Source organism: Protomyctophum parallelum, assembly GCF_964188405.1.
Source record: "Protomyctophum parallelum genome assembly, chromosome: 2".
Taxonomy (NCBI): Eukaryota; Metazoa; Chordata; class Actinopteri; order Myctophiformes; family Myctophidae; genus Protomyctophum; species Protomyctophum parallelum.
Genome location: NC_139699.1, coordinates 30,208,045 through 30,233,858, shown reverse-complemented (window position 1 = coordinate 30,233,858; position 25,814 = coordinate 30,208,045). Strand labels below are relative to the sequence as shown.

Below are 25,814 nucleotides of genomic sequence, written 5' to 3'. Positions count from 1 at the left end.
CATTGTAAAGTTTCTAGGTGTAAGTATGTAGGACTAGTAGCATGCCAAAGTTTGTGCTATTGCCATTGAGAATGCATTGGGCGTTTAAGTTAAATAACTCCGAAACTACAAAACATTTCAAAGTAAAAAGTTCCAGCATGTGTCTCCACAGTGGGCTGAATTATAAAAAGTGTGAATGGAGTTTCTAGGTGAAAGTGATTTTTTGATGTGCCACTATCTGCCATTATAGATTTCTCAAATTTGAAAGCACTATATTTCTAAAACTATGAAACATTTAAAAGATTCCTTTTCAGGCAAACATGTCCACCGTAAGACGAACCTAAATAGGTTTGAATGGGGTTTCTAGGTGTAAGTATGTAGGACTAGTAGCATGCCAAAGTTATACATTTCTCATATTTGGTTTCGGACGGCATACTATAGCATGTCGTTTTCGTGATTTTGGAGGATTTGAAAAAAAAGATGAAAATCATGAAAAAATGTATTATACATGTACATATACTACAATATTATAGTCCATGGTTTCGGACGGCATACTATAGTACGTCATATTTTCATGATATTGGGACACTATGGCAGAGCCAGGACTTGAACGTGCGGCCTCCTGATTCCCAGGCAGGCTCTGTACCCAGTGACAGTGAGGCCCATGGTCTCTGAGTGATTTTCATATTCTTTTCAAATCCTCAGAAATGATGAAAAACGGCATGCCGTACAGTACACAAACGGCATGCCGTACGAGACCATGGGCTAGTATTAGTAATAGTAAAGTAAAGTAATAGCACTACTAGTTAGTAGTTGTAGTTAGCACTAGCAACAAACAACAAACTAGCATAGATTGAGAGACTCCTGTTTTACATGTTAAAACATTAAGGACTTTATTTTAACATTTGACATCTCACTATTACAGCTAACCAATTGGACCACATTAAATGCAAGCAACATCCTGCTACGATGGAATAGAAAACCAGCAGTACTGTCCAGTAGTGTCCTTGTCGGATTAGACCAAGGATTAGAGTATTAGAGGTCCTGGTAGGATAGAACACAAGCTGTACTAGAGGTCCTGATAAGAGAGAAAACCAACACTCCTAAAGGTCCTGGTAGGATAGAACATGTGTAGTACTAGAGTTCTGGTAGATCGTATATAAAACCAGCAGTACCAGGTCCTGGTAAATTACAAAACCAGCAGTACTAGAGGTCCTGGTAGTATAGAATATCAATTGTACTTGATCTCCAACCACATCCCACTTAATACTACCCTGAAGGTGTAGTACTGTAGCACACAAATCCCAAGGGTCCGACTCCTCCTAGTAGTTATTGGTAGTCATTCAGAGCAGCCCAGCCTCCATCAATGATGTGGCAACCTCCAAACACATTCCCTTCAGGTACACTCTGAAGGTGTAGTACAAGGTCACCCAGTCCTGGGTGCTGGACCAAGTGTCGGCAAGAGCAAAGCCCAGGGTTGATGGTATGAACCCCCTTCCGTACTCCACCATCCACGTGCCAGCGCTCCACTGGACTGCTGCTGCCTCGCCTCCACTGTGTACGATGGTGTCACCTGGTACAGAGAGAGGGATTATTGGGGCTGCTATTTATCAATGTTGCTTAGAGTGTCTGCCCTGAGACTGGGAGGTCAGGGTTTGATTCCCGGCTGGGTCATACCGAAGACAAAAAAGGGGACCAATGTCTCCCCGCTTGGCTCTCAGGATCTAGGTTGTTTTGTGGTAAGTCCCTGCGATATACTAGCATCATGTCCAGGGTTTGTACATCAAGCTGCCTCACGCTAAGGAAAAACAAGATGGGCTTCTGCCCTATGGGCATCAGGGCCCATACTACTACAATTTATCAATACTACTACTACTGTCTGTCTGTCTGTAACTGCTTTGTTTTGTCCAATCATTTATAAAAATGTCATTGCGTCGTCACCTTCTTAAAATAATGGCCTTTGCTTTTCAGAAAACAGAAGAAAATGACAAACAAATGATATTGTTGCTGTCGGGAGGAAACCTCCTAACTCCATTTTGGGGTTTTTTGATTATTTTTTTGCATAAATCAGTGCTATACAACAACATTTACTGTCTGTGTGTTGTTTCGAAAATATTGAACCAATGGAAAGTAGTAAAAAATGCTTTGGACAAACTCTCTTTACTCCATTGGACCTCAATCTGCTAAACTGCTAAAAGCTCTCTCCCTCTCATGCAAGTAATTGACAATACATAAAGTCACAACACCAACTTTGATGAGGCAGTATTGCTTTGGTTTCAAAATATAAGGTTTTCTTAATTTCCTGAAAAATGTAAATATTTAATTTCCTGAAAAATTTACATTTTGGAGTTGAGTGGTTTCTTCCCGACAGCAGAGATACCGGTATGCTATTTCTTAATCATTTCACCCAAAATGTTTACAATATATGACTATTGTATTGCCATACAAATAACAGCTAGTTATGTGACATACGATGACAGGCAATTGTAAACTTGACTTAGGCCAAATTATTTATGGGGTAACTGACTTAGTCCAGACTTGAGCATTGTGTGTGTGTGTGTGTGTGTGTGTGTGTGTGTGTGTGTGTGTGTGTGTGTGTGTGTGTGTGTGTGTGTGTGTGTGTGTGTTAGTTACCTGGATAATAGACTTCACTTTTAGTGGTACCTTCCTTCCACTGTCTGAATGTTCCAGTGATGATGGTGTCTGAGATTTCAGCCCAGTATCGACCTAAAAACAAAGCAAAAAGAAAGAAAACACAATATTAGCACTGCACAACTACAAGTTGTTTTACTTTACCTTTTAAAACATTTTATTATCAGTCCATGCTACCTACTATTTTACATCCTAACGTCGCTATATTGCGCTGTTACTTTATGCACAGCAGCTCTGTTGCTAAATCGAACATGGTGCAAATTTGCATATTGACATGCAATTTAAATATATTTTTTTCACTAATGTCTCATTCTTCCATAGTCTGACTTTTCACAGTGAATATTTATTTAGGTTTTTAACCTGAAATCAAGAGCACAGAATAAAATGGCCAATTTCTGGGCTTGTGGAAACTGCAGACCAGATTAATTAAGTTAAACGGTTTATCTACTCGCCCTGGAGTGTTGCATACATAACGCCATCTAGGGCTGCATGCAACTATTGATCATTTTCTTAGCAATTATTATATTGTTTACCATTTAGATTAATCAAATAAGCGAGTATTCATATATACAGTATGAACGTACGTACGTCTGAAATCCACATAACTAGCGAACCGTTCGCCCCACCGACTTCAAATTTGGCACAGGCGTTCCACACCACAGTATAAACTAATCGATTAACAACTTAAGCCCAATTATATACTGTTATTTCTGAGGCATCTAAACAAGTTTGGTACAGTATGAATACCAAATCTCTTGTGAACTTCCATCTCTGTACCATTGAGAGTGTTCCGACAGGCTGTATCATGTTGTGGTTAAGGACAGTTAAGACAGAGGAAAATCATTGGCACAGTTCTGTTTTTGCTCCTTCCACCTAAAACATGTTACCCGAGCATCAAATCACACCACCTGTTTCAGTAAGTTTCTTTCCATAGGCAGCCAGATTGCTAACGCACCCAGTTGTACCACAAATTGTGGTATCCACTACTGAATATTGAGAATATTGAGAGAGACACATGTAGCCCATTGCCTTATAATACAGATGACAATAAAGTTTAACTTGATTAAATTTCAGTTTACAATTGTTAAAGAGCTAGTGAGCTACCCATAACCTGCAGTTATAGAAATAATATGAAAGGAGGGGGAAATCTTTAACACTTCAAAACAGAGCTGTAACAAACAAACGCAAAAAAGTAACTTGTCTTGAACTACTCACCAGAGTGTCCTGCAGTGTCCACTGCTGTACCAAACAGTAGTACATATTCGGTCAGAGAGGCGTGTAGGACGCACATGGAACCCATCCAGCCTCCTGCATTCACAAACACCCACTGCAGGTCTTCATCTGGTAGAATATGACCTGGGTACCTGGTACAGTACAACTTCTTTAGTACTACTAGTAGATCACCTGAAATGTTCTGATGACCTCTGAGGTAATCTGGGACAGGTCTGCTTTATGTCCCCAGAACCAGAACTAGCACCTTCATCGGGAAATTGTGCATTACATTTACCCCTTTCATACACCAATGGAGGAGGACACCATGCAAGGCACAAAACTGCTCACCGGGAGCAATTAGGCTGGGGTTCAGCGTCTTGCTCCCTCGACACTAACACAGGGGGAACCCAGGCTCGAACCCCAAGCGGCCACTGTCACTTAATGTTTTAAGTAAAGCACATTGAATTGTCTTATTGTTGAAATGTGCTAGACAAATCAACTTGCCTATGTTAAAGGGACAAAGTATAATAATATAATGTAATAATAATACTTCTTCCTGAGTTCAACAACCACTTTGGAGAAGGCCTCGTTGTGATCCTGACCTGCAGAAAGAAAGAAAGAAAGAAAGAAAGAAAGAAAGAAAGAAAGAAAGAAAGAAAGAAAGAAAGAAAGAAAGAAAGAAAGAAAGAAAGAGTTAACACTACAGTTTGCAAAATGTAAAGTGATGCAATTGTACAATTATGTTAAAAGGATAACACAGAAAGTCCTGAGGTCTTGTTTCCATTGTGGTCTTATCTTTTATCTATTCAATTCATCAAGACATTTAAAGACATACAATAACATAACATACATACAATGAATAAATCAACACCAGCTATGATGAGCAATACAATACTAGGAGTAATACAAAGTACATGTACAGAAAACATGGATGCGGAGGGGGTCCTAGACAAGTCTTCTAATTTAAGCTTGGTGTCAAGCTTATATTAGAAGACTTGTCTACAACAGTTGCAAATTGCAGGCAGTGAGTAAAAGAGACAGATACAAGTTAAGTCGTAGTTCTTACACTTTGCCACTAGGTGGTGGTGTAACATAACATTCATAAAATGATCTACTAAATAATTCAACAAGAACTAGATTTTGTATTGGGGGTAGGGTTTAGCAGGATAGTGGTGGCAGTGGGCTAAACGCATAGAGGTAGAGGCAAAAAGTAATATTAGTACTCCAAGTAGTAGCTAGCAGCAGCAGCAGCAGTATAAGTAGCCTAGCTATTATTACTAGAACTTAAGTACTAATAGAATAACTTGAAGTAATAGCAGCAGTATCTCTCACCTGCGTACCGCCGGGCGAGTTCTGCGACGTCTTCTCCATTGATCAGATATGACTTGTTGTCCAGCCAGTAGCGCACCGGCCAGACCAGCAGCGCGACCAGCAACAGCACTTTAAAAAGCACTGAGGCTATTTTCTTGAAGCACATGGTTTCCTTCCACAGGACGGTTCCCACCTCGGAAGTGTCGATCGAGGATAGAATTCCACTAGTCTCGCGAGCCAGACGCCAGTCGCTTGAGTCGCCTCCCACAATGTTCTAAATGCTTCATTGGGACTGGGAGATTGTGGAATAGTTGTTGTCTGGTTACGATGGTGCGTAGTCCATACTCCATAGTCTAGTACTTTATTGTGAAGTCCTTAACCGGAAAGGGGAGTTTTTCCTGTTATTTATTTTTACTTGACACTTGAAATTAGTAACTATATTAACTAATGTGAAGTAAGAACAAAATTGACTGATTTTATGTTATTTCAATAATAATAATAATAAAAACATAACTCAAGTGAAGGTGGCACCACTATTTAAAACCATTCTTCAGGTACTTTTATTTTGACTGGCTTTTGTTTCGGGAAGGACATAAATAGAGGACGGACCACAGGGAAGTTTTAAAGAGAAATTTAAGATCCTTAGTTGTATTTAGTAGTTGTAGTATTTCGTAACGTGTACTTCTACTGGTAACCACACCATCATGAGTAAGGAAGGAACTACGTTTGATCCAAAGGGTATGTTACTGTTACAACTACTTTACTACAATAACAACACCACCACGGTGCTGTTAGCCTACTACTACAGTATTACACACAGTTAATGTGTAGCACCATTTCTATTAGTATTATTTTATAATTTATTTTATAAATGGGGGGGGGGGGGGGGCATGCATGTTCAAATCATGTACATTTTACATAATTTCCGAACATTTTACATAATTATTAAACTTTATTGAATTGTTAATTTAATTGTTTGGGGAAAAGTAGCCAATTTAACATGATGTGCCCACAATGTTGAGTGCCCACTAGACCTGTATTCTTCGTGAGAAGTTAAGTAGTAGTAGGGTGATAGCTGTAGTAGTAAGTAGTAATACTTGTAGTAGTGAAGCAGTATTACTAGCAGTAGCAAGAAGGTCCAGGGTTGAAATCCCACACTTCCTGTGTGTATGTGTGTGTGTGTGTGTGTGTGTGTGTGTGTGTGTGTGTGTCTAAGGTGTGTGTGTGTTCAGATCACGTGAGTTTACTCACATGCATGACAGTAAACAACTCATGATAGACACATCCTGCTAAGCAGGCATTTAGTACATTTTTATGTACTTTTATTTTACGTCTCATTTTTCAATAGTCCTACACTCCACTATATATATATATATATATATATATATATATAAAGTATAATTTTATACTTTGTAGTTTTAGATTTGTATTACAAAACATACATTAACCACAGGAGTAAGACCTATTTTATACTTATATACAAAAAATATCTTAAAAAAATAAAAATAATAACCGATCTACAAGCTCAGCTTATATCGGCTAATTTAAAAAATGTCTTAAAATGTTGGAACAATTGTCAGAAACTTTACGGAGGGTGCAGAGAGGGGCAATGCCTAACCCTGAGTTGCCCCCCCCCCCCCCCTTCTTAGCTTCAATAAATGCATTTGTTACAATTTGTGTCCTTATTTACATTATACCATACATGTGTTCGCATATGCATTAGGTATGTAACGGCATTCGCCGTTACAGTCTGAAGAGTGCAAACTGAACTGATTGTGAAAAGGATTGAGAGAGAGAGAAATAAACTACTACATTGCCTTTATTAGGCAATGTAGTTACATTTGAAGTGTTACAGTTGCATTCAGTTGCAATTAGTTACAGTTGAAGGCGTGTGGATTCATTTGAAAAGTAAAAAATAGTTCTGTGTGAAAAGCTTGTTAATAACAGATAAGATACCATTAACTTACTCAAAGTGATGTGAATATTCAAGCTGTAAAAAAGGCAGATAAGATTAAGGTGGGCTTATCGCCTGGAAGTTTAACTACAAGATTAGGTTAACCTGGTAATAATAATAAAATCAAATAAAGGTTATTCACAAGTGTTCTATAACTCTTGAACTGTAAGCTTTACAATCCACATCTCTTTTCACTAGATTCTGTGTTTTGTTTTGTTTCTTTGAAGACTTCGAGGGCCGGATTGAGAGATGGTCAATCTGTGTAGTAGTAGTAGTAGTACTGATAATTGTAGTAGTAGCAGTAATAGTAATAGTTGCTCTACTAGTACTAACTCATATCCTCTATACTTCCAGAGCACCAACATTTGCGCTTCAACCCCCTGAGGGGTTCTTGGGTTCTTGTGTCAGCCCACCGGGTTAAAAGGCCCTGGGCCGGACAGGTGGAGGATTCCCCTGGGGAGAGTGTACCCCGTCACCATCCCCAAAACCCCCTCTGTCCTGGAAACACCCGTTCCAACGGAGAGGTGCTGCTGCACTGCTGGCAATTATAACACACATAGTCATACTAGGCCTATCACAATTATTACATAATCTCCTAATCACATAATCACATAATCATCATAATTAGAGATAGCCGATCTGTTTTATTTTATTATTATTGTGTGTGTGTGTGTGTGTGTGTGTGTGTGTGTGTGTGTGTGTGTGTGTGTGTGTGTGTGTGTGTGTGTGTGTGTGTGTGTGTGTGTGTGTGTGTGTGTGTGTGTGTGTGTGTGTGTGTGTGTGTGTGTGTGTATATAGTAGTATTCTACTACTACTATATATAGTAGTAGTAGAAGTTGCGGTCCATGGCAATGATACTACTCTCTTTTTGCCCTCTCTCTCTCTCTCTCTCTCTCTCTAGGTAAATCCGCAATATGAAAGCACCTTTGTCTTTGACAATGACTTCCCTGCTTTGCAGACAGATGCCCCGAGTCCAGGTGATATACAGTAATAGTAATAGTAGTAAGTAATAAACCTTTAATGACCTCGAGGGAAAAGTCAGGTGTCACGGTAGCAGTAAGAGTGAAGAACACGTAAAGCCTAATTTATGCTCTGTCGCACAACAGTAACAGCAGACCTACAAGCTCACACAACACGTCGCATATCAGGCTTTAGAGCCAATAACAATATAAGATTTGTTTTTGTTTAAATAGTTAGCCTTAGACACAAAACATCATTCTGCACAGTGTCTCTGAATGACTTGATTTACCTGACCTAACATGGGTAAAGTTTTAATAAACTGTTATGGACCTTCGTCTAGGGTGAAGGGACATGACACAATTTGAGAGGAAACGGGGTGAAAAGAAGTTCAATTTATTTGGAGCGGCTCTTTTCTTTCAGTTGCAGAGACAATTTGTACAATTCTGGTTCACAATTCTCCAATTTTTTAGCTTCAGAGTGCAGGTGTTATTCTAACAAAACGAATCTAACTAGAAATCTAAAGTTTACCCCTACCTAAAGGCCCTAACAGAAGGTTAAACAAAATTACAATACTAAATCCCTAACTACCCTAACTAACAAATTACAATAAGTTAACAAAAGAAAAGACCTGGCACCCCTACATGGTGGAGGTAGGAACCAGGCTTCTTAAACAAGGATAAATAGTTGGTTTTACAGACTCATAAATAAATTAAATATTACTTCAAACGAAAACTGGACTAAACAAAACAAATCAACTTACGGCAATGAACCAGAAACAATAACAAACAAAATCAAAAGAGAGGACAAGAGGGATCGATTCTCTGCTGCTGAATGCTGTTGTCCCCTCCAGAGCAAGAATTCAACAGACACTTTATACAGAGACAGGAAGAGTGCCCAGCCAACAGGAAACTGGTGTTGTCAGGGAGAACCAATAAGGGACAGAGGGGGCAGGTCCAATCAGGGACCTGTCACTCAGAGCCATGTCTGTCAATTCACTTGAGTACTGTAGTAAAAGAAAGACAACTTGTCACATGCCATAAAACATCATAACAAATACCAAACTTATAATTATTATCCTAATTTAATAGTCACCATAAATAATAATTATACTTAAACAAATAACAAATAATCAAAAGGACCGCGGTCCGTAACAACATGGTTAATATGACATATGGTATTGGTGTTATTTCTTCATTCAGAGTATGCCAACACATTACACAGCATAAGAGAGCAATCGGTGTAAATGTATGACAGCTATAATTTCAATAAATATGGTTATGACATGGCGTTGTAGACACTACGTGTAAGTGTAGGTTCTGCCGTAGTAGAAAGGGCTGCGACAGAGAGCAGGTTTATGTATCGAGCACTGATCCATTTCCGGTTGCCGTAGCCGACTGCCGTATCCGTCGTTGCTTAAAGTCGCTAATATCTCCAAAGCTGACCCCCTGCTTCAAACCAATTGCTATAGCTTGTATTTGTATTTCTGTTCTGAACTGGTCTCTGGTCTGTGTTTTAGTTTCTGGTGTGTGTGTGTGTGTGTGTGTGTGTGTGTGATCTTCAGGTCCAAGTGATCACCCGCTTTTCCAGTCCAAGACTGCACGGGGAGTCTGGTAAGTAATATTGATCAAATATCAAATTATTTCTATTTGATCAAAATATTGGTGTTGTCACATAAGTATTGGAAATGTATCCGTTTTGATCTAAATAGTAATATTTAAAATAAAGTTGCAACTATCAATTATCTCCTTCTATCATTACTTTTTCAATTAATCGAATAATAATCATATATGGTATTGTTTTTGGAAATATTGCTCAATGTTATTAAACGTTAATTATCGATTGTGTGTGTGTGTGTGTGTGTGTGTGTGTGTGTGTGTGTGTGTGTGTGTGTGTGTGTGTGTGTGTGTGTGTGTGTGTGTGTGTGTCAGTAAGGTGATGTGTTTCCACCCATGGTCAGACATGCCCCTCCCCCTGATGAAACGCCAGGAAATCATCAAGGTTATAGACAAGTGGGCGGAGCTTGTGTCTGAGCTAGGTTCTACCTATCCCTGGGTGCAGGTACACACAAACACAAATAATAATAATTTCATAAATTCTAAACAATAAATACTATAATAATGTACAGGAAATACAAATAGCTGCAAAGCCGCTGTTAATTAAACATGTCCACCTAGCTTGGTGATGTTTGGATAAACTGTCATTGGCTTATGGCCAAATTTGCACCAGGCCCATTCACATGTTCGATGACTTATTATTAGTTCTGTAAACCGCCTTAGAGCATTCTGACGGACTGTTCTCTGGTGTGTGTTTTTCCCCCCTACAGTTAAACTATGAACTATAATAATGGAGAATACAAACTGAATTGAAGCACACGTGAAGATGTGTTCTGTTCTGTGCTGTTTGTTTCAGATCTTTGAGAACAAAGGAGACATGATGGGCTGTTCAAACCCTCACCCTCACTGTCAGGTCTATCCACATCATCTATAATCTATCCATGATCTATCTGTACAGTATGTACCACATATCTCTCTCTCTCTCTCTCTTTCTCACATATATAGATATATCGATATAGATATAGATACAGGACACTTAACGTCTTGTATACAAGTGCTTTATATATACCTTTCCAAAACAGAGTATCATCCGCACACCATGGATTAGACGGCACACTTGTCGACGTGTGAGGCCATCGGCATCTCAGTGCAGGCACTTGCACGCCTCAAGACATTGCTGTTGGTGACTGTGGCTGCCTTGTTTTCAGGTGTGGAGCAGAGTGTCTGAGAGCCTCTGCCTGAGGACCAAAACAATATGTCCCCCAGCCTAGCTGGGATTCCCTCTAAGGATAACGCCTCTTAGGCTAGTGTCCCTTATTTAGCTGGGATTCCCTCTAAGGATAACGCCTCTTAGGCTAGTGTCCCTTATTTACGGGTTCGAATCTCAGGTAGTGAATCAAAATGAGTGGCCCCTCCAGTCAACAGTAGTAACCGTCTTAGAGATCTCTGACGAACTGCTCTCTGGTGTTTTTTGTTTGTTTGTTTTACTATAACATCTCCCTGTGATGTCATACTGTAGGTGTGGGCCAGTGACTTCCTGCCCAACGAGGCATTGACCTCTGACCGCTGTCAGAGAGAGTACTTTGAAAAGCACAGAGAGCCGTTACTACTGCAGTATGCCAAGCAAGAGGAGGAGAGAAAGGTACTACTACTGTTCTACCACTACTAGTACTAGCCGTTACTACTGCAGTATGCCAAGCAAGAGGAGGAGAGAAAGGTACTACCACTACTAGTACTTCTAGTCTGTGTCTTATTGAAGGGCTGTTCAGTTCAATAGCCCGTCGTCCAGTGACATCATCGATGCTAATAGAAACTGCAGGCTTTCTATTCCTGAAAAGTTGCAATGCTATAATGGAAGCCATCGTTCTCACGATAATAAAAATCTTGTTTTAAAAACAAATCTATATCTACCTAACGTTGATGTCACTGGAAGATGGGTTTCTGAGAGACACAGACCAAGTAGAAAACAATTGTGGTAGGATATGAAGATAGGTTCCGACTGCTACTGCTGTTACTACTGTTAGTACTACTAATGTTAATAGTACTACTATTACTAAGGAAGAGTTGAAGGAAGAAAGCAAAGAAACAAAAAGCAAAGTAAGTAAAGGGTTTCCAGAGGAATCTAAACTTCCGTAAGTGAAAATTTTGGAAGAAAGACATTCCTGAGATAAGTTTGTGATTCAATCCAGATAAAATTTTATCGTTTCATTTTTAATGTAAATTTACCCCCCAGAATAGTTTTGTGCTGACTGAGTTATGGATGTATTGACATGGATTCAAATCTGTCCCTACTTCCTGCCTCCTCAGGAGAGGATAGTGGTCCTGTCCTCTGATTGGCTGGTGGTCGTCCCCTATTGGGCAACTTGGCCGTACCAGACGCTGCTGTTGCCACGGCGGCGCCACTTGTTGCGGCTTAATGACCTCACAGCTGCCGAGAGAGAGGGTGTGTGTGTGTGTGTATTACTCAATTACATTGTGTACCTTTTACAAAGGGGTTATGGTGCGTTCACAGTTCACACAGGCAGATGTAAAGATACAGTCTACCATTCATTGTCAACATGGAAGCCAGCGACGTGAAGCTAAAAAGCAAATGTGACGTTTGTAGCTGCTGCAAAACATAGAAAGCTACAAATATGCTGTGATCTTTGCAACTTTGCATATGCCTCGTGAGAACGCAACATTAAGGGGCAAATTGTCTAGAAGGTCTGTGTGTAACGTTTGTCCACAGCAAATCTCGGAAATCACTGGAATCCCTGGACCATCCATTTCCAAATGTCTCGTGCATTGACCAGTAGGGCAAGGAAATATATCTCCTGGAAATCTTCCACATATTACAAATATTGTTTTGTGTGAATATTTTTTACGTTCTGTGAATTCATAATCTCAGATCCACCTTGCTGCTGGGCATGATTGATGTTAACAATATGAACATGACATCAGACATCCACAGGGAAGTTATGTCGAAATTAGTCTGTTTCTTGGTGCTTGCCGGGTACTTTGTGTTCTTATACTACTTTTTCATATCTTATCTATCTATAGATCTTGCTGACATCATGAAGAGACTTCTGACCAAATATGACAATCTGTTTGAGACCAACTTCCCTTACTCCATGGGTTGGCATGGTACAGTAACTGAGAAAGATGACACATAATTATGTTTACTGTTTCAGAGTGATGGATGACTGACTGCATACACACAACTACCTAGTATCCAGCTTGCAAAAACCTAGTATCCTCCTACAGTAGCCACCACCTAGTGTCCAGCAAGCAACTAGCTTTGATCCACTTGGCAACCACCTAATCTAGAAAATCTAGAAACTACCTACAGTAGTTTCCACCTAGAAAAAACTGAGGATACTGCCTAAAAATCACCTAGTAGCATATGGTTATAATGTGATTCCTAGGCGGTTGCTAGGTAGTCACTAAGTGGCTGCTATGTTAGTAGCGTATAGATTTATTGCACCTTTCAGTCCACACACAGTTAACTGTACCTTCCTCTCAATCTCTTGTCTATCCATCCAATCAGGGGCACCCACCGGTGAGCATTTGAGAATGGACAACTCCCATTGGCTGCTGCACGCCCACTACTACCCCCCTCTGCTGAGGTCAGCGACTGTCCGGAAGCACATGGTCGGCTATGAGATGCTTGCCATGGAACAGAGGGATCTGACACCAGAGCAGGTACAGAAATATAGCATCGCGGTTGTGTGCCTCTGCCAACCGTTTGCAGTCTGTCCAGACTCGTGTAGTATTATGTAGTGAAGGCTTTGAAGGAATTTCATGAACGTGATTTGTTAGGTCACACTTAATTCTAATCACTTCTTCCTTGAGTCCAAGTGGACGTTTGTGCCTCATGTGATGAAATTATCTTAAGGCGTTCCTGATATATCACATTCCCTAGAACAGGATGATTTGAGTTGACATTACCAACAAAATCATGATCATAATTGAATTAATAATTAATGAATTAATAATTTAATTTAAATTGTGTCATAAATAGCAAAATAATTATTTAGATATATAATTTCTTTCAGGCAGCGGAGAGGCTGAGAGGTCTGCCAGATGTACACTACAGGAACAGGGGAATGGAGGAGAGGTTGATGGAGGGATGAAGGGGAGAAGGAGGAATGGAAGATAGAAGTGAATAGTTGAATATAACTGGATTACTTTCAATGAAATAATACTACAAGTTCAATATTTGTATTTGGTTTATTATTTCTGTGTTGTAAGAAATAATGCATTTTGGGACAGCGTCAGCTACTGTACTATCACACAGACATGGACTTCTACACTGCTGCAAAGACGGCCCTCATTGGAGCTTGTGGGGATTAGCTGATGGACTTGGTGGGGGGGAGGCTATGGTTTAAGGATGTACAATAAATACATACATACAGACAATTCTGGTATTTCTTTTTTATATACATACTGTATACATGCTTTATTTTATCATTTTATATGCATATATATTGTTGAAGGTGTTTATGTTAGAAAATCAATACAAACTGTCAAGGAAACCGAAAGTAAAAAAAAATAACAAAAAGACTGACGGGAGATAAACTGGGCTGCTGATTGTTATTATAGTCACGCCTCATGACGCGCTCTATATATGGCCGTCTCCATATGTTGATCTGACCTCAACACTCAAGACACGTCTATATATGGAGCGTGTCACAAGGCTTGATGGACTGACCACCATATATGGAGCATGTCACGAGGCGTCGTGATCTTCATATATGGATCTATCTATCTAATCTACTACTGACCTCACTGACACTAATAGTTTAACTCCTGCTTCTCAACTGTGCCGTATTAAGAGCTGTTTTTTCAGGCCCGAAAACGTAGATTAAATGAAACTCCATACTGTATATGGGCATTCCCAGACGATACCCTATACAATGTTTCTGTCGCTTCTCGCCCTCAGGGCGTCTTACTTTTTATAAACCAGTTAATAAAAGTTTGTTGGATATTCTGCAAGTCAAAGTCTATGACCCCATTTGCACCCGTTATTTTTACCTGGGCTCTACACACCCTCCGCCAACCTAGTCCCAATATATGGGGGCCATGGAGAGAGCAACGGACTTGAACTCATGCTTCCTTCATGCCTGAGTGTCCAAGTTGCTCCTTTACACCTGACGGGGGAGTTTCCCTGGTTGGACGTAGCGCATGGAAGGAACACGTTATTCCAACCAGTTCCTTTCCCCTCCATCAGGCGCCCCGGCTGGTCAGGGGGAGGCAGTTTAGAGACCAGGATTACGGCATGTTTTGTGTGAGAGTACGGTACCTACCCTAGGGGACACGGGGAGAACATGCAAACTCCACACATAAAGGCCCTTTCGCCAACCCTGCCTCGGGTATGGGCACTGATGGAGGAAGGAGGAGGAAACACAACGCCAGCACCTGTTATTAACAAGAGATCTGGATAAGTCATCTGGATATGGGACAACACATGTATTCTAATTATCCAGAGTCCTCACAAGATCAAGCTAGCTGCCCTTCGCATTGGGTTCAAATTTGAGAGCACAAGAAAGGCATGGAGTCAAAATACTGGTGTCTAATTTAATTTATACTCCATATTAAGACGGTCTTGCCAAAATGAATTGATCTACAAGCTAACAACACGCCATGATGCGACACCCTCACACAGTATAAATTGAGTTCATGCAAAAGGTTGCCATTTGAGTCAGCATGTGAACATAATGACACATATTCCTGCCAAAGTGGCAAAACAAGCAACCAGTAAACTCCCCAAATCAATTGCAAAACTTACGATCAATATAACCGTTCAAACCGGCGGCAATGTGATCACATTTTGTTGCTCGGAATTATTGTTGATTACTTAGCATAAATGCAGGTGTCGGGTTCATTGCACTTAGCTGAGGACAGATTTGAAATGGGTCTCTTGTGCTCTCTTTCTCTGTTTTCTAGCGTTACCACAGATCCACAGGAACATAAAGAAACCTGGAGGAAAGACATTAACATTAAGAATTAGGAGGAACATTCACTTGAAGATGAACTTGATTCGTATTTCATAACAAAGAGAGACAGCCTAGCAACATTTGACAACTATACCGACAGCAGACCTTGCAGCGAGTTGAGGATGCAGAACAGGTAGAGGATAGGGTAGTTGATGTATCCTGAACTCAGGAAGGCCAGGCCCCATGTGGTCCCCAGAAGGAAGGTGAGCCCCAGGACAGTGAGGATGTCCTTGCCGGCCAGAGGGAGCTTCCTTGAGGCTCCAGCCTTATGGGACTTCCCTCCGGATCCAGCTTTCAGCCTGCAGATCCTGGAGGCTACGGCTAGCAGCACGCCAAGGTTGATGATGAAGACGAGGCTGATGTAGGTCAGGTTCACTCCGTAGAAGAACATGTTGTCTGTGATCCAGCAGCTGTGGGGCATTATGGTACGTTGTTAAACGGTTTGGCATATTGCTGAGTTACACCACATTTTGTCATTTTGACAGCACATATTGATAGTCTTATGAATAGTTTTAGTATCTGAAATGTTTTAGTTTTCGTCTAGTTTTAGTCGACAAAATATTATAGGACTTTAGTTGACTAAATCTACAGTTGATTTTGGCAACAAAAATGTATTTTGGCAGGCTTTGATAGCGTCATAATGGCTGATTTTCCACTTGCTTGCATGCTGAAAACAGCCGATCTACAAGCTCACAACTCTGCGATGTGTTGTGACCTTGGCCTTCCAAAGATGAACCTCTGCCCCAGATTTTCCAGAACGGCCTGTTATAGCGCCACCAGGAGGCCGACTTTTGTAAAACAATTCTTTTGATATTACTCCTCCATATTTTGTCCAAAGATCCCGCAAATCGTTACACAGTATCTCTATAGTCATGTGCTCATGACAGATCTGTCCGATATTTCATATTCCATCCTGATTGGCTAACTCCTGAACGCAGCGTGCAATTTGCGTGAAATCTTTCACAGACGTTCCTACTAGGCTGAGGAATATAGCCCACCCTTTTCACATTGGCCTGTTATAGCGCCACCAACAGGTGGAGTTTTGCAAAACACATTTTTGGAACAAAATGCCTCAAATCATCCAATTGCCATCCAAGGCTTAAGAAGAAATGGCACCCTTTTCACATTGGCTTATTATAGCGCCAACCGGAGGCCACAACCTGACCTGCCCTGGTGGAGACCTGTGCCCCGAGGGGTACTTTATCTAGTTCCATAATGTTTCCATCTATGGTTGAGAACTTGAGACTGCTTTGGAGATATTTTGTCTGATCCTGTAAAATAGTGACCCAAAACTTACATGGCATTCGTTTTGTTTCCCTCAGCCAGGGTAATTTCTGTGAAGCCATAAAACTGTTTGATGTCCTTTACTCCCAAGGCGATTCCCACGATCACACCAGGAATTCCTAAACACACACACACACACACACACACACACACACACACACACACGCACGCGCATGCACACACGCACGCACACGCACACACACACACACACACACACACACACACACACACACACACACACACACACACACACACACAAAGAGTGTATATTAAATAATATAGTGTATTACTGATTTGTCCCATGAAGTCCTTATGGTTTGGAAGTGAGATTATGTCGGTAATCGACAAGTTCAACTCACCCCATCCAGCAAGAGACATCTTGGCCATGTAGTGATTGTAGTGTGTATTGAATACCCTGATCATCAACAGGTAGAGGTGAAAGGCCTCTACGGCCATCCATGTGAAACTGCACAACAGGGAATAGTGCATGACGACTGCGATAAGCAGACACACCCATTCGGTCTTCAATGTGGCCCCCCACTCACTCATCATAAAGGAGGCGTTGAGCAGGAATAACGCCCCACTCAGGGACACATGGATGGGAATGGAATGGTCCGTTTTGTTCCTAAGGGACAGACAGACAGGTCAAGGTTGGAGGTCATGTGCAAATGTTTTTGTGGTCACAAAGAACTAAACAAATCTCACCCAGTGTGAAGCAAGTGGTACCTTTGATGAGTTTAAGTCATTGAGCTATACAGTGTATGAATTAGTTAATTTCAATAGGCTTCTCACCAGCACCGCTTGAAGCAAATCACACCCAGCTAGGTGTTGCAAATCCTGCTAATTAATTAAAGATCGAAACGGTAGGCTGCTGTTTTTTAGCCTGTTGCCATCTGTCTCTCTGTGTGTAGGTTTGTGTTGCAATTACCTGCAGGTGTTCATGCTCATGGAGACATATACATGTCATACAAAGGCACTCATGTAGAATTGGCTGAACCACTTCTCTTACCCCTCATTTCAACGTATAGAAATAAAGATGTGATTTGAAAAAAATATTTTGGTTAATATATTTGTTAAAAACATAAGGAAATATAATTTCCTCCAAAAAGATGTTATTGCACACTGCATGTGTGTGCAGTGCACACTCACAGTCATACACAATATGTATGAGGCGTGCACACGCTCACACACACTTACCCACTGATGATATATGTAACGATGGATAAGACCGTGAAGAAGGCAGACAGGGCACAGCCTATGTAACTGATATATGACAAGATCTTCCAATGGATTTCGGCTATAGGATCTCTTATCTGTAAGATAGAGAGAATTGTGCAAATAGATCACATACAGTTATCTCACTCTACATCTGTGAAATATTGCAACTGCAACGGTACTATACAGTGCCTACCTGATCAGGAACAAATCAATAGAAATGTGTCCTTACCAACAGGACAGCAAAGGGTGTGGTGTGATTACAGCTGCACTCAATCTTAGTGTGGTTGTCATCGTTTGTGTTAAAGGTCTCACACCCATCAGTTTTCCAGTGCCAGTTATCTACATGCAAGATAATCCACATGCTAAGCATATAGGTGTGTGTCAGACCAACAGTTACCATGTGAACTGACACCTTTGTATACATTGTATGTATGACCAAATATGTCCAAACATAAATTTATCATGCATTGGTGCCAATTACAGTATACATTTGCAAATATGAATTAAGGAAAAGCATATTTCAGCCCCAAAACAATTTAGGAGAAGGTACAAAATACATGCAAATGTATGAAATTAAAAATATGCTTAACCTGCAAATGTAATGAACACTTTACAATTAAATTTAAAAAAGAGATTGAGCAATCGAGTAATAGATGAGCAATCAGAACAAACAAACAAAACAATGATAGTCATATACCCACCATGTTCATCAAAGAACTGACAGCGTAGCCTTGAATCATTCTGTTGAAGAAAACAATGAAGATATCAATTTAACTTAATCTTATATCAAATTAGTTTCAACACAATACTTACTATATTATACTATAAGTAATACTAATACTGCTGAAATGTCATACTTTGAGCTACGCTCATACGTACTATAGTGTAATGCCTACATAGACCAACTACATTGTTCTCTCAGCACTCTACTTCTACTCATGACTATTTACCTTGATTGTTGTTTATTGACTAGAAATCATGCTTACTCTGCTTATTCCAATCTTGCACTTGTAAGTCAGTCTGGATAGGAGTGTCTTCTAAATGTCTAAATAGTACTAAAGTGCTCGGGCACAGGTCTCCACCAGGGCAGGTCAGTTTGTGGCCTCCTGGTGGCGCCAATGTGAAAAGGGTGCCATTTCTTCTTATGCCTTGGATGTCAATTGGATGATATACGATACAATACGATACGATACGATACGATACGATACGATACGATACGATACGATACGATACGATACGATACAATCAGGGCAGGAATTTCACGGCGGCCATGGCCGTCGTTGCCTGATGTGTCTTTTTATTTTATTTCTATTTTTATAAACAAAAGAATGCTACACAGTGTACAGCATGCATGTAACGATGCCATAGAAGCATTCTTGTATAAATTATAAAAACGTATTATTATTATTATACTTATAGGCTATTATTATTGTGGAATGTATAACTACAAGACAGACATGTTCACATGCACACATTTGCAAACACTTACACTCAAGTTTGTGTGACCAGTGATATTGAAGATCATCCGAACTGAGGTGTCTAGGTCAGAAAATGGTTTCCCCCCCATTTGTTCTATCCTGATGACCATGGATGGGATATCCTCCTGCCCAAACTGTGTGGGGACAGAGAGTTCCCATAGTCATTGTAGAAACTTTGTTTTGCTTGTATCTTTATTTTCACATATTAATTATATATAAGTAGTGTGTATTGGGGGTTACTTAAGTTATTTTACTTATATGATAATAAAATGCAGAACCTTCTATACAGAGTACAGACAATGTGAGGAAATTGCAAATGTTTGTTTTGATGGAAACAAGCATCAGCTTAGTCAAAATCCAGCAATTTATTTACTCATTTAAATGCTCATCCAGCTATTTAATTCTATTTAATTAAATGTTATAGGTCACACACATACACTTATTAAGATGTTTGCCCGGCCAGGACCAAAACTAGTGAAAATGTCATCGCACCGCGTTGTGAGCTTGTAGATGTGCTATTTTCATTACTTCTTAAAGAAAATGTTTATGGAAATCATTTGAATTTCTCATTGTATTCATAAAATACATTTGTTTTTAATTGATTAATTAATTTATTTATTTTTAACATAAGAAACGGAGAAAATATATATATTTACTTGCAACCCATAAAAATTGGTCCACAACCTGAAGATGGGTCCCAACTCACTGTTTGGGAAACAGTGGTATAGCTCTTATACTTATACTTACTTAGAACAGTATTGTAATGTGAGATGATTTAATGATGGAGGTACATGGTTACAGGAGGACATACTGTACCTGAAACAGTCTGTGCTGCATATAGCTGACCAGACCAACAGTCCTCTCTTCTGGTGGGAGTTCCCTCAGGGCATCCACGGGAAGCCAAGTCTCTGGGATGGATGATTGATTCTGAGGCAGCAGCTGGGAGATGGTCAGAGAGAAGAAAGCTGTTTGATGTCTCATCTTCAGTGCATGTTATAATCTCACTCATTGTCATAATTATGTGTCACCTTTTTCCTCCAGTAATTTACAGCTGAATTCTTACACTCTGTGTTTAAGTATTTTCCTGTCATATGTATTATAGCATTAATTAATCTATCTAACTATTAAGTTAGTAAATAGTAAATCTTACTATTAGCAAGTTAGCAACTGATCCATGCAATATGTGAGAAATGAAGCTTGTCTGCACATATTTATTATTACTTTTAGTCATCCCTGCAAAATAATAAATACGTTCAGACCAGCATTTTATTTGGGTAGTCTCTCCTGAAGGTAGGCTATTATTCTTTCTGATTCAAGTTGTCCATGTTGAACTTGAGCCTCATCTTCATGCATGGCAGTTTCAGTACCTGAGGCATATCCACCAGAATCCTGTCATTGCTTCCTGCAGCGGTGAGGTTATCCTGGCTGATGTTGACCACATGCAAAGCCAACTCCTTCAGGAAGTAATATTGCAAGCCTCCAGACTCAAGCTTTGTCCGTTTCATGATATTATGAATAACCTTTCTCTCCACCCTGCAGGATCACAGTACAGCAGAGTAAATGGGGGTGGAGAGGACGGATATGAGAAGTATTAAGTAATTGTAATGACAACAATAGTAAACATAACCACCATGAAACAGAATGTATAGAACAGGACAATATAAATAGATTAAATTAGCAGTCCGATGCAATAAAGGTAGAAGTCGTATAGATCACAGAAAAAACTATATAATAATGAGTAGAAACAATATGAGAGAGTACAGATGAGAGTTGAGGTGAATTAGAATGTAGTAGGAAGAGCAGTATTGTATAGACTGTAGAGCATGAGTGTCGAACTATATATGGATGTGCAAGAAGGTATTCAGAATTGATGTAAAATATATGAGGTCAAATGATGATCATCTATGTTCACAAGACTGAAGGAGAACTCTGAGGGTCTCTTTGGCACATTCCAAGGATATTATACTGGGTTAGTAAAGCCTAGATAATGAATATGTAATGATCCAACAGTGATCTAGAAAGTTAGCAATTAAGTTAACCAACAGGGCAGGCATAACACTCCTGCACTAGTAAGACTGATGATGGCCAAGTGGCTTCTCATTGGCTAAAGACAGGGGCAGAAATACTGTCCCTGTCGATCTGATTGGTTGCAAAGGCAATCCCTTGCTTTAAGTGTACTGTTGGCAAAGTGTTGAATTCAGATTCATCCTATACCACCATGATGACAGAAGCAGCAGAAAGGCCAGCGGTAATTATAATGATATGATTTGTGCATTATTTCATAACTATGTATTAATGTGTAATATGATAATTAGATTGTAACCAAGTGTTTATTGTGTTTCTTTTCTCCAATCAAAAATCTTGATACGGCAGATTTAAAACCACACACATAGTTACAAGTGGCACACACATACCTGGTTAGTGGGTGGAACACCACACAAACGTGGAACCACACACACATTACAAAGTGAGCATAGTGGAACCACAAACAAGTGGAATACCATAATTATGCACACTTACTTAATGGAACCACACAAAGTGGAATACCATGATTATGTTCCAATATAACTACACTTCTCCAAATGAGAGCAGGGTTAGGTAATAGACTTTAAGGGCGTACTAAATCACAAATCCAAGGTACTATTATCAGTCTGTGTGGGGAAGTTTGAACGAATGTCAATATATGTGTTTTATGTTTATGTTTAATAATGAACTAATAAAAACCCTATAAAAAGCATGTTCGATTCGTAAAATAAGGAAATTATTGAAGCATTAAACAAACCAATGTGCGTATTAAACCTTGCTAAATCTGTTGTATTCTGGGGGAATTCGGATCCAGGCAAATCTCACCGAAAACCGGACAATGAGAACAGACAAAAGCACAGAGCAATGCCACTTACTTTATAAAGGCTTTTCTTATTTCTGAGGAATTGTGGAACCATTCTCTGCACATACTTCTGATGAAGAAGAGTCTGTAAAGTCCCTCCTCAAAAACATTGGGCTTGTCTGTTTTTTCGATCAATGACAATATGTTCTGCTCACTGCATATACCCACTGTACAATTGATAACTGAGAAGAGAAAAGGAGAGTGGGAGATGACAGTTGGAATGATGTTCTGTATCACACAATCACAGTATCACTTATTTAGGAACAGTCATAGACGCAAACCTATATTAGAATTGTCTAAAGGCAGGTCGGCGGATAAGACTCACATACTGTATAACCCAAAAAAAACTACTTTCTGGCCTAGACAGCCCATACATCCAAACAGAAGTCCTATCGGATTGCATTAACAACGTTAATTTAAACGTTAAACTCACTTTGCCACTCGCTTTATGCATGCATAGCCTACCCTCTATCTCAGGGGTTACCAGCTTAGAATGTATACTCTAAGGTTACCAGGCTGTAGTATGTGTGCACCCCTTGTGGCGCGCGAGCGCCCTCTAGGGGGTGCGTGACATAGAAAGGTTAATGGCGGGTTTCATAACAAACTGTAAAATCTGGTAAACAAAATATTGTAGAGCAGCTGCGAGAGTATACAGCAGCTGCGTGTCTATCAGTGCAGTGTCATTCCATGATTATTTGCCATAAACATATTGAAAAGGTATAATGTATGGCCAAATAGAGCACCGAAGTCTGACGTCACTTTCAGTAGAGGGCGTCAGTCCCCAGGTTCAGGCCATATGGGGATTTTAGATCGCTTCATATAAGAACTATGTTTGAAAAATAAACCGACCACCCCGGCCTTTCTGTTAGGGGGGTGGCTGTGTGTCGTTAATGATGTTCATTAATATTTGATACAGCCAGTTTCTGGAGAAAATGGAATTAATGTGGCCGCAAAAGCCTTAAAACTACATAAGGCAATGTCGCTGCTAATATCCGTCACGCCCAGCCGTCAACACATTGCGTTCCTGAGATTCCTCGTTGACATAAGCTCAGCTGGTGGTGACTCAACTCGTACTAACCACGAAACATTAAATATCAATAAAATAAAAATAAAAATAAACGTAATTAACATTCAGTTTATGTTGTGCGACAGGCAGATGCAGCCACCCCCCTACCCGGAAATGTAGTCTCTGGGTTATTTGACTCGTTTCTAACGCTTATTTTGTTACTCTTTGGGTATATTTCTACATTTCCACCTTCAGTCGATGCTTCATATCCATATGAGTGAAAAGGCCGGGGTGATCGGTTTATTTTTCAACCGCAGTTCTTATATGAAGAGATCTAAAATCCACCTATGGGGATTATAATGCAAATAAAAAATACATGAACCTGGGGACTGACGCCCTCTACCGACAGTGACGTCAGGACTTCGGTGCTCTATACAACGAGACTGAGCGTTGGGGTGGGTGCGTCAGCTAGGTAAGAGTTTGAGGACCGCTATAGCCTGTAGAAGCCGGCCGGCGCACTCTCTACCATCCTGATGTAGGCCTACTGCATTTTATATTGCCACTGTAAAGCACTTTGTAACCATGTTTCAAAGTCGCTAAATTAAGTAACAGTTTATTATTAATGTTTATTATTCGTCACTCCCACAGTGTGTAGGCTAAGCACATTAACAAAAAAAGTGCCCTTCTGGGCACAGGTCTCCACCAGGATTCTTCCTCAGCCTAGTGGGAATATGCGTGCACAGTTTCATCGCAATGGGACGCTGCGTTGAGGAGTTGTGGCGATTTGTACAAAGCGTGGCTACTCCTGAAAACTGTAGGAGCCAATCGTGGCCAATCAGGATGGAATATGAGAAATCAAACAAACCTGTCTTGATCACATGACTATGGAGATCATGTGTACCGATTTGCGTGAAATTTGGATAAAATCTGAAGGAGTAATAATAGAAAATGTGTTTTACATATGTCGGCCTCCTGGTGGCGCTATAAAGAGCAGATGTGAAAATTTCCAGACAAAGGTTTTTCCTTGGCCTCTAGGGAGTTGGCATACAAAGTTATCCACAGATCCCTGCAGTTAGAGGTAAAAACACTTTTCGGCCAGTTATAGCGCCACCTTGAGGCTGAGTTGAAATTGTTCATGTGACATTTCGTCCTCGGCCTAGTGGGAATGTGGGTGCACAATTTCAGGGAAATCACGCGATGTGTTCATGATTTGCAGCATTTTGTTTGAAACTGAGCACTCCTGTGAACTTTGGAAGCCAATGTTAACCAATCAGGATGGAGTGTGAGAAATCTGAAAGACCCGTTTCGTTGAATGGCTCTAGAGAGACTGTGTACCAATTTGCGTGATGTTTGGACAAAATCTGTAGGTGTACTGTGCAAAAACTTGTTTTGCACAAAGCGGCCTCCTGGTGGCGCTATAACAGGCCGTTCTGGAAAGTTTGGAGCAAAGGTTAATCGTTGGCATCCAGGGAGTGTGTGTGCAAAATTTGGCATCGACCGGGTTAACAGTGGCCGAGATTAGCTGCTCACGGACACACGGGCGGACGGACACACGGACGGACGGAGTGCAAAACATACTCTCCCCCCATGCCTTCGGCCTGGTGGAGACAATAATAAAGGGGTGTTACTTACGTGTGTTGGACAAGTCATTTATGATGAATCGTGTCCCTTCGGTGACAGATTCCTTGAAAGCAGTTGCACACAAGGATGACTTTCCAGCGAAAAATCCTGATGTTGTCTTTTTTGTTGCGTTTGTGCAACTGATCCAGCAGGAGAGCCCGGCCATGCTGCATTTGGTATGATTGACGTCAAGGCCAAGAAGATCTCCTCTCATATCCAAGTTCCCATTGGTAATGTTAAAACAAACTAAATGTGGAGACAAAAGTAGGAGTAAGAAAACACAATATCATGTTCTACTCAAGCATACTGAAAGTGTGGTAGTTATTTATGTTTGTAGTTATTGACATTTTGATTAATATATGTTATTGATTTCTTTATTTTTTCTTCTTTATTTTCCTCCTTTTTTAACAGGCTACTATTGGCGAATAGAAATGTAAAAAAAAAAAAAATAGACTGTAGTCTAATAATTAGTGATTAGAATAAATCAACATTACTGTCACATTTTCTCTAAACATATTTCACCATTTCTCATAAGTGCCCCTTCCCGGCTTCCCCTCGTCTGTTATATTAGATTTTGATCCTACAGAAACTCTTTACATACCTTGGTTGGCCATTGATCCTGGTAACAGGCATAATAGCAGTAAGGCTAACATTGCTTCCTCTGAATATGGAACTGTCAGAACAAATAGAAAAGGTTACCAATGTTATATCATTCAGTGAGTCAG

At 40.2% G+C, this 25,814-nt stretch overlaps 3 protein-coding genes across 3 annotated transcripts; 1 reads left to right on the top strand and 2 right to left on the bottom strand.

The window, feature by feature from the left end:
* Window positions 1-852: 852 nt before the first annotated feature.
* Window positions 853-5,489, bottom strand: sigmar1 (sigma non-opioid intracellular receptor 1). Its single transcript, XM_083793069.1, has 5 exons — window positions 5,176-5,489; window positions 4,394-4,445; window positions 3,847-3,995; window positions 2,614-2,706; window positions 853-1,552 (listed from the first exon to the last, which is right to left on the bottom strand). The coding sequence occupies exons 1-5, from the start codon at window positions 5,318-5,320 to the stop codon at window positions 1,323-1,325; spliced, it is 669 nt and encodes a 222-aa protein (XP_083649195.1). The 5' UTR covers window positions 5,321-5,489; the 3' UTR covers window positions 853-1,322.
* A 269-nt stretch (window positions 5,490-5,758) lies between these two features.
* Window positions 5,759-14,163, top strand: galt (galactose-1-phosphate uridylyltransferase). The gene is made up of 11 exons (XM_083793419.1): window positions 5,759-5,892; window positions 7,463-7,632; window positions 8,010-8,085; window positions 9,630-9,678; window positions 9,997-10,126; window positions 10,478-10,534; window positions 11,141-11,263; window positions 11,929-12,064; window positions 12,661-12,744; window positions 13,148-13,302; window positions 13,656-14,163. Exons 1-11 carry the CDS (start codon window positions 5,859-5,861, stop codon window positions 13,731-13,733), a joined length of 1,092 nt encoding a protein of 363 aa, XP_083649545.1. The 5' UTR covers window positions 5,759-5,858; the 3' UTR covers window positions 13,734-14,163.
* Window positions 14,164-15,002: 839 nt separating this feature from the next.
* On the bottom strand, window positions 15,003-25,811 carry LOC310854925 (adhesion G-protein coupled receptor G5). Its single transcript, XM_083759687.1, has 13 exons — window positions 25,691-25,811; window positions 25,102-25,335; window positions 22,477-22,645; window positions 20,944-21,109; window positions 20,393-20,515; window positions 19,588-19,710; window positions 18,800-18,839; window positions 18,328-18,437; window positions 18,078-18,193; window positions 17,240-17,505; window positions 16,894-16,999; window positions 15,702-16,006; window positions 15,003-15,579 (listed from the first exon to the last, which is right to left on the bottom strand). Exons 1-13 carry the CDS (start codon window positions 25,740-25,742, stop codon window positions 15,491-15,493), a joined length of 1,899 nt encoding a protein of 632 aa, XP_083615813.1. The 5' UTR covers window positions 25,743-25,811; the 3' UTR covers window positions 15,003-15,490.
* Between the last annotated feature and the right edge of the window lie 3 nt (window positions 25,812-25,814).

Excerpts from the sequence above, each read along its gene's own strand:
- LOC310854925 (XM_083759687.1), bottom strand. The coding sequence starts at position 25,742 with ATGTTAGCCTTACTGCTATTATGCCTGTTACCAGGATCAATGGCCAAC. Across the intron at positions 17,506-18,077 it reads GTTACATATATCATCAGTGG|GAACAAAACGGACCATTCCA; the intron begins GTAAGTGTGTGT and ends TCTGTCCCTTAG. Across the intron at positions 17,000-17,239 it reads GATGTCTCTTGCTGGATGGG|GAATTCCTGGTGTGATCGTG; the intron begins GTGAGTTGAACT and ends GTGTGTGTTTAG.
- sigmar1 (XM_083793069.1), bottom strand. The coding sequence starts at position 5,320 with ATGTGCTTCAAGAAAATAGCCTCAGTGCTTTTTAAAGTGCTGTTGCTG. Across the intron at positions 4,446-5,175 it reads ACTCGCCCGGCGGTACGCAG|GTCAGGATCACAACGAGGCC; the intron begins GTGAGAGATACT and ends TTCTTTCTGCAG. Across the intron at positions 2,707-3,846 it reads GGACACTGCAGGACACTCTG|GTCGATACTGGGCTGAAATC; the intron begins GTGAGTAGTTCA and ends CTTTGTTTTTAG.
- galt (XM_083793419.1), top strand. The coding sequence starts at position 5,859 with ATGAGTAAGGAAGGAACTACGTTTGATCCAAAGG. Across the intron at positions 10,127-10,477 it reads CTACCTATCCCTGGGTGCAG|ATCTTTGAGAACAAAGGAGA; the intron begins GTACACACAAAC and ends TGTTTGTTTCAG. Across the intron at positions 12,745-13,147 it reads TTACTCCATGGGTTGGCATG|GGGCACCCACCGGTGAGCAT; the intron begins GTACAGTAACTG and ends CCATCCAATCAG.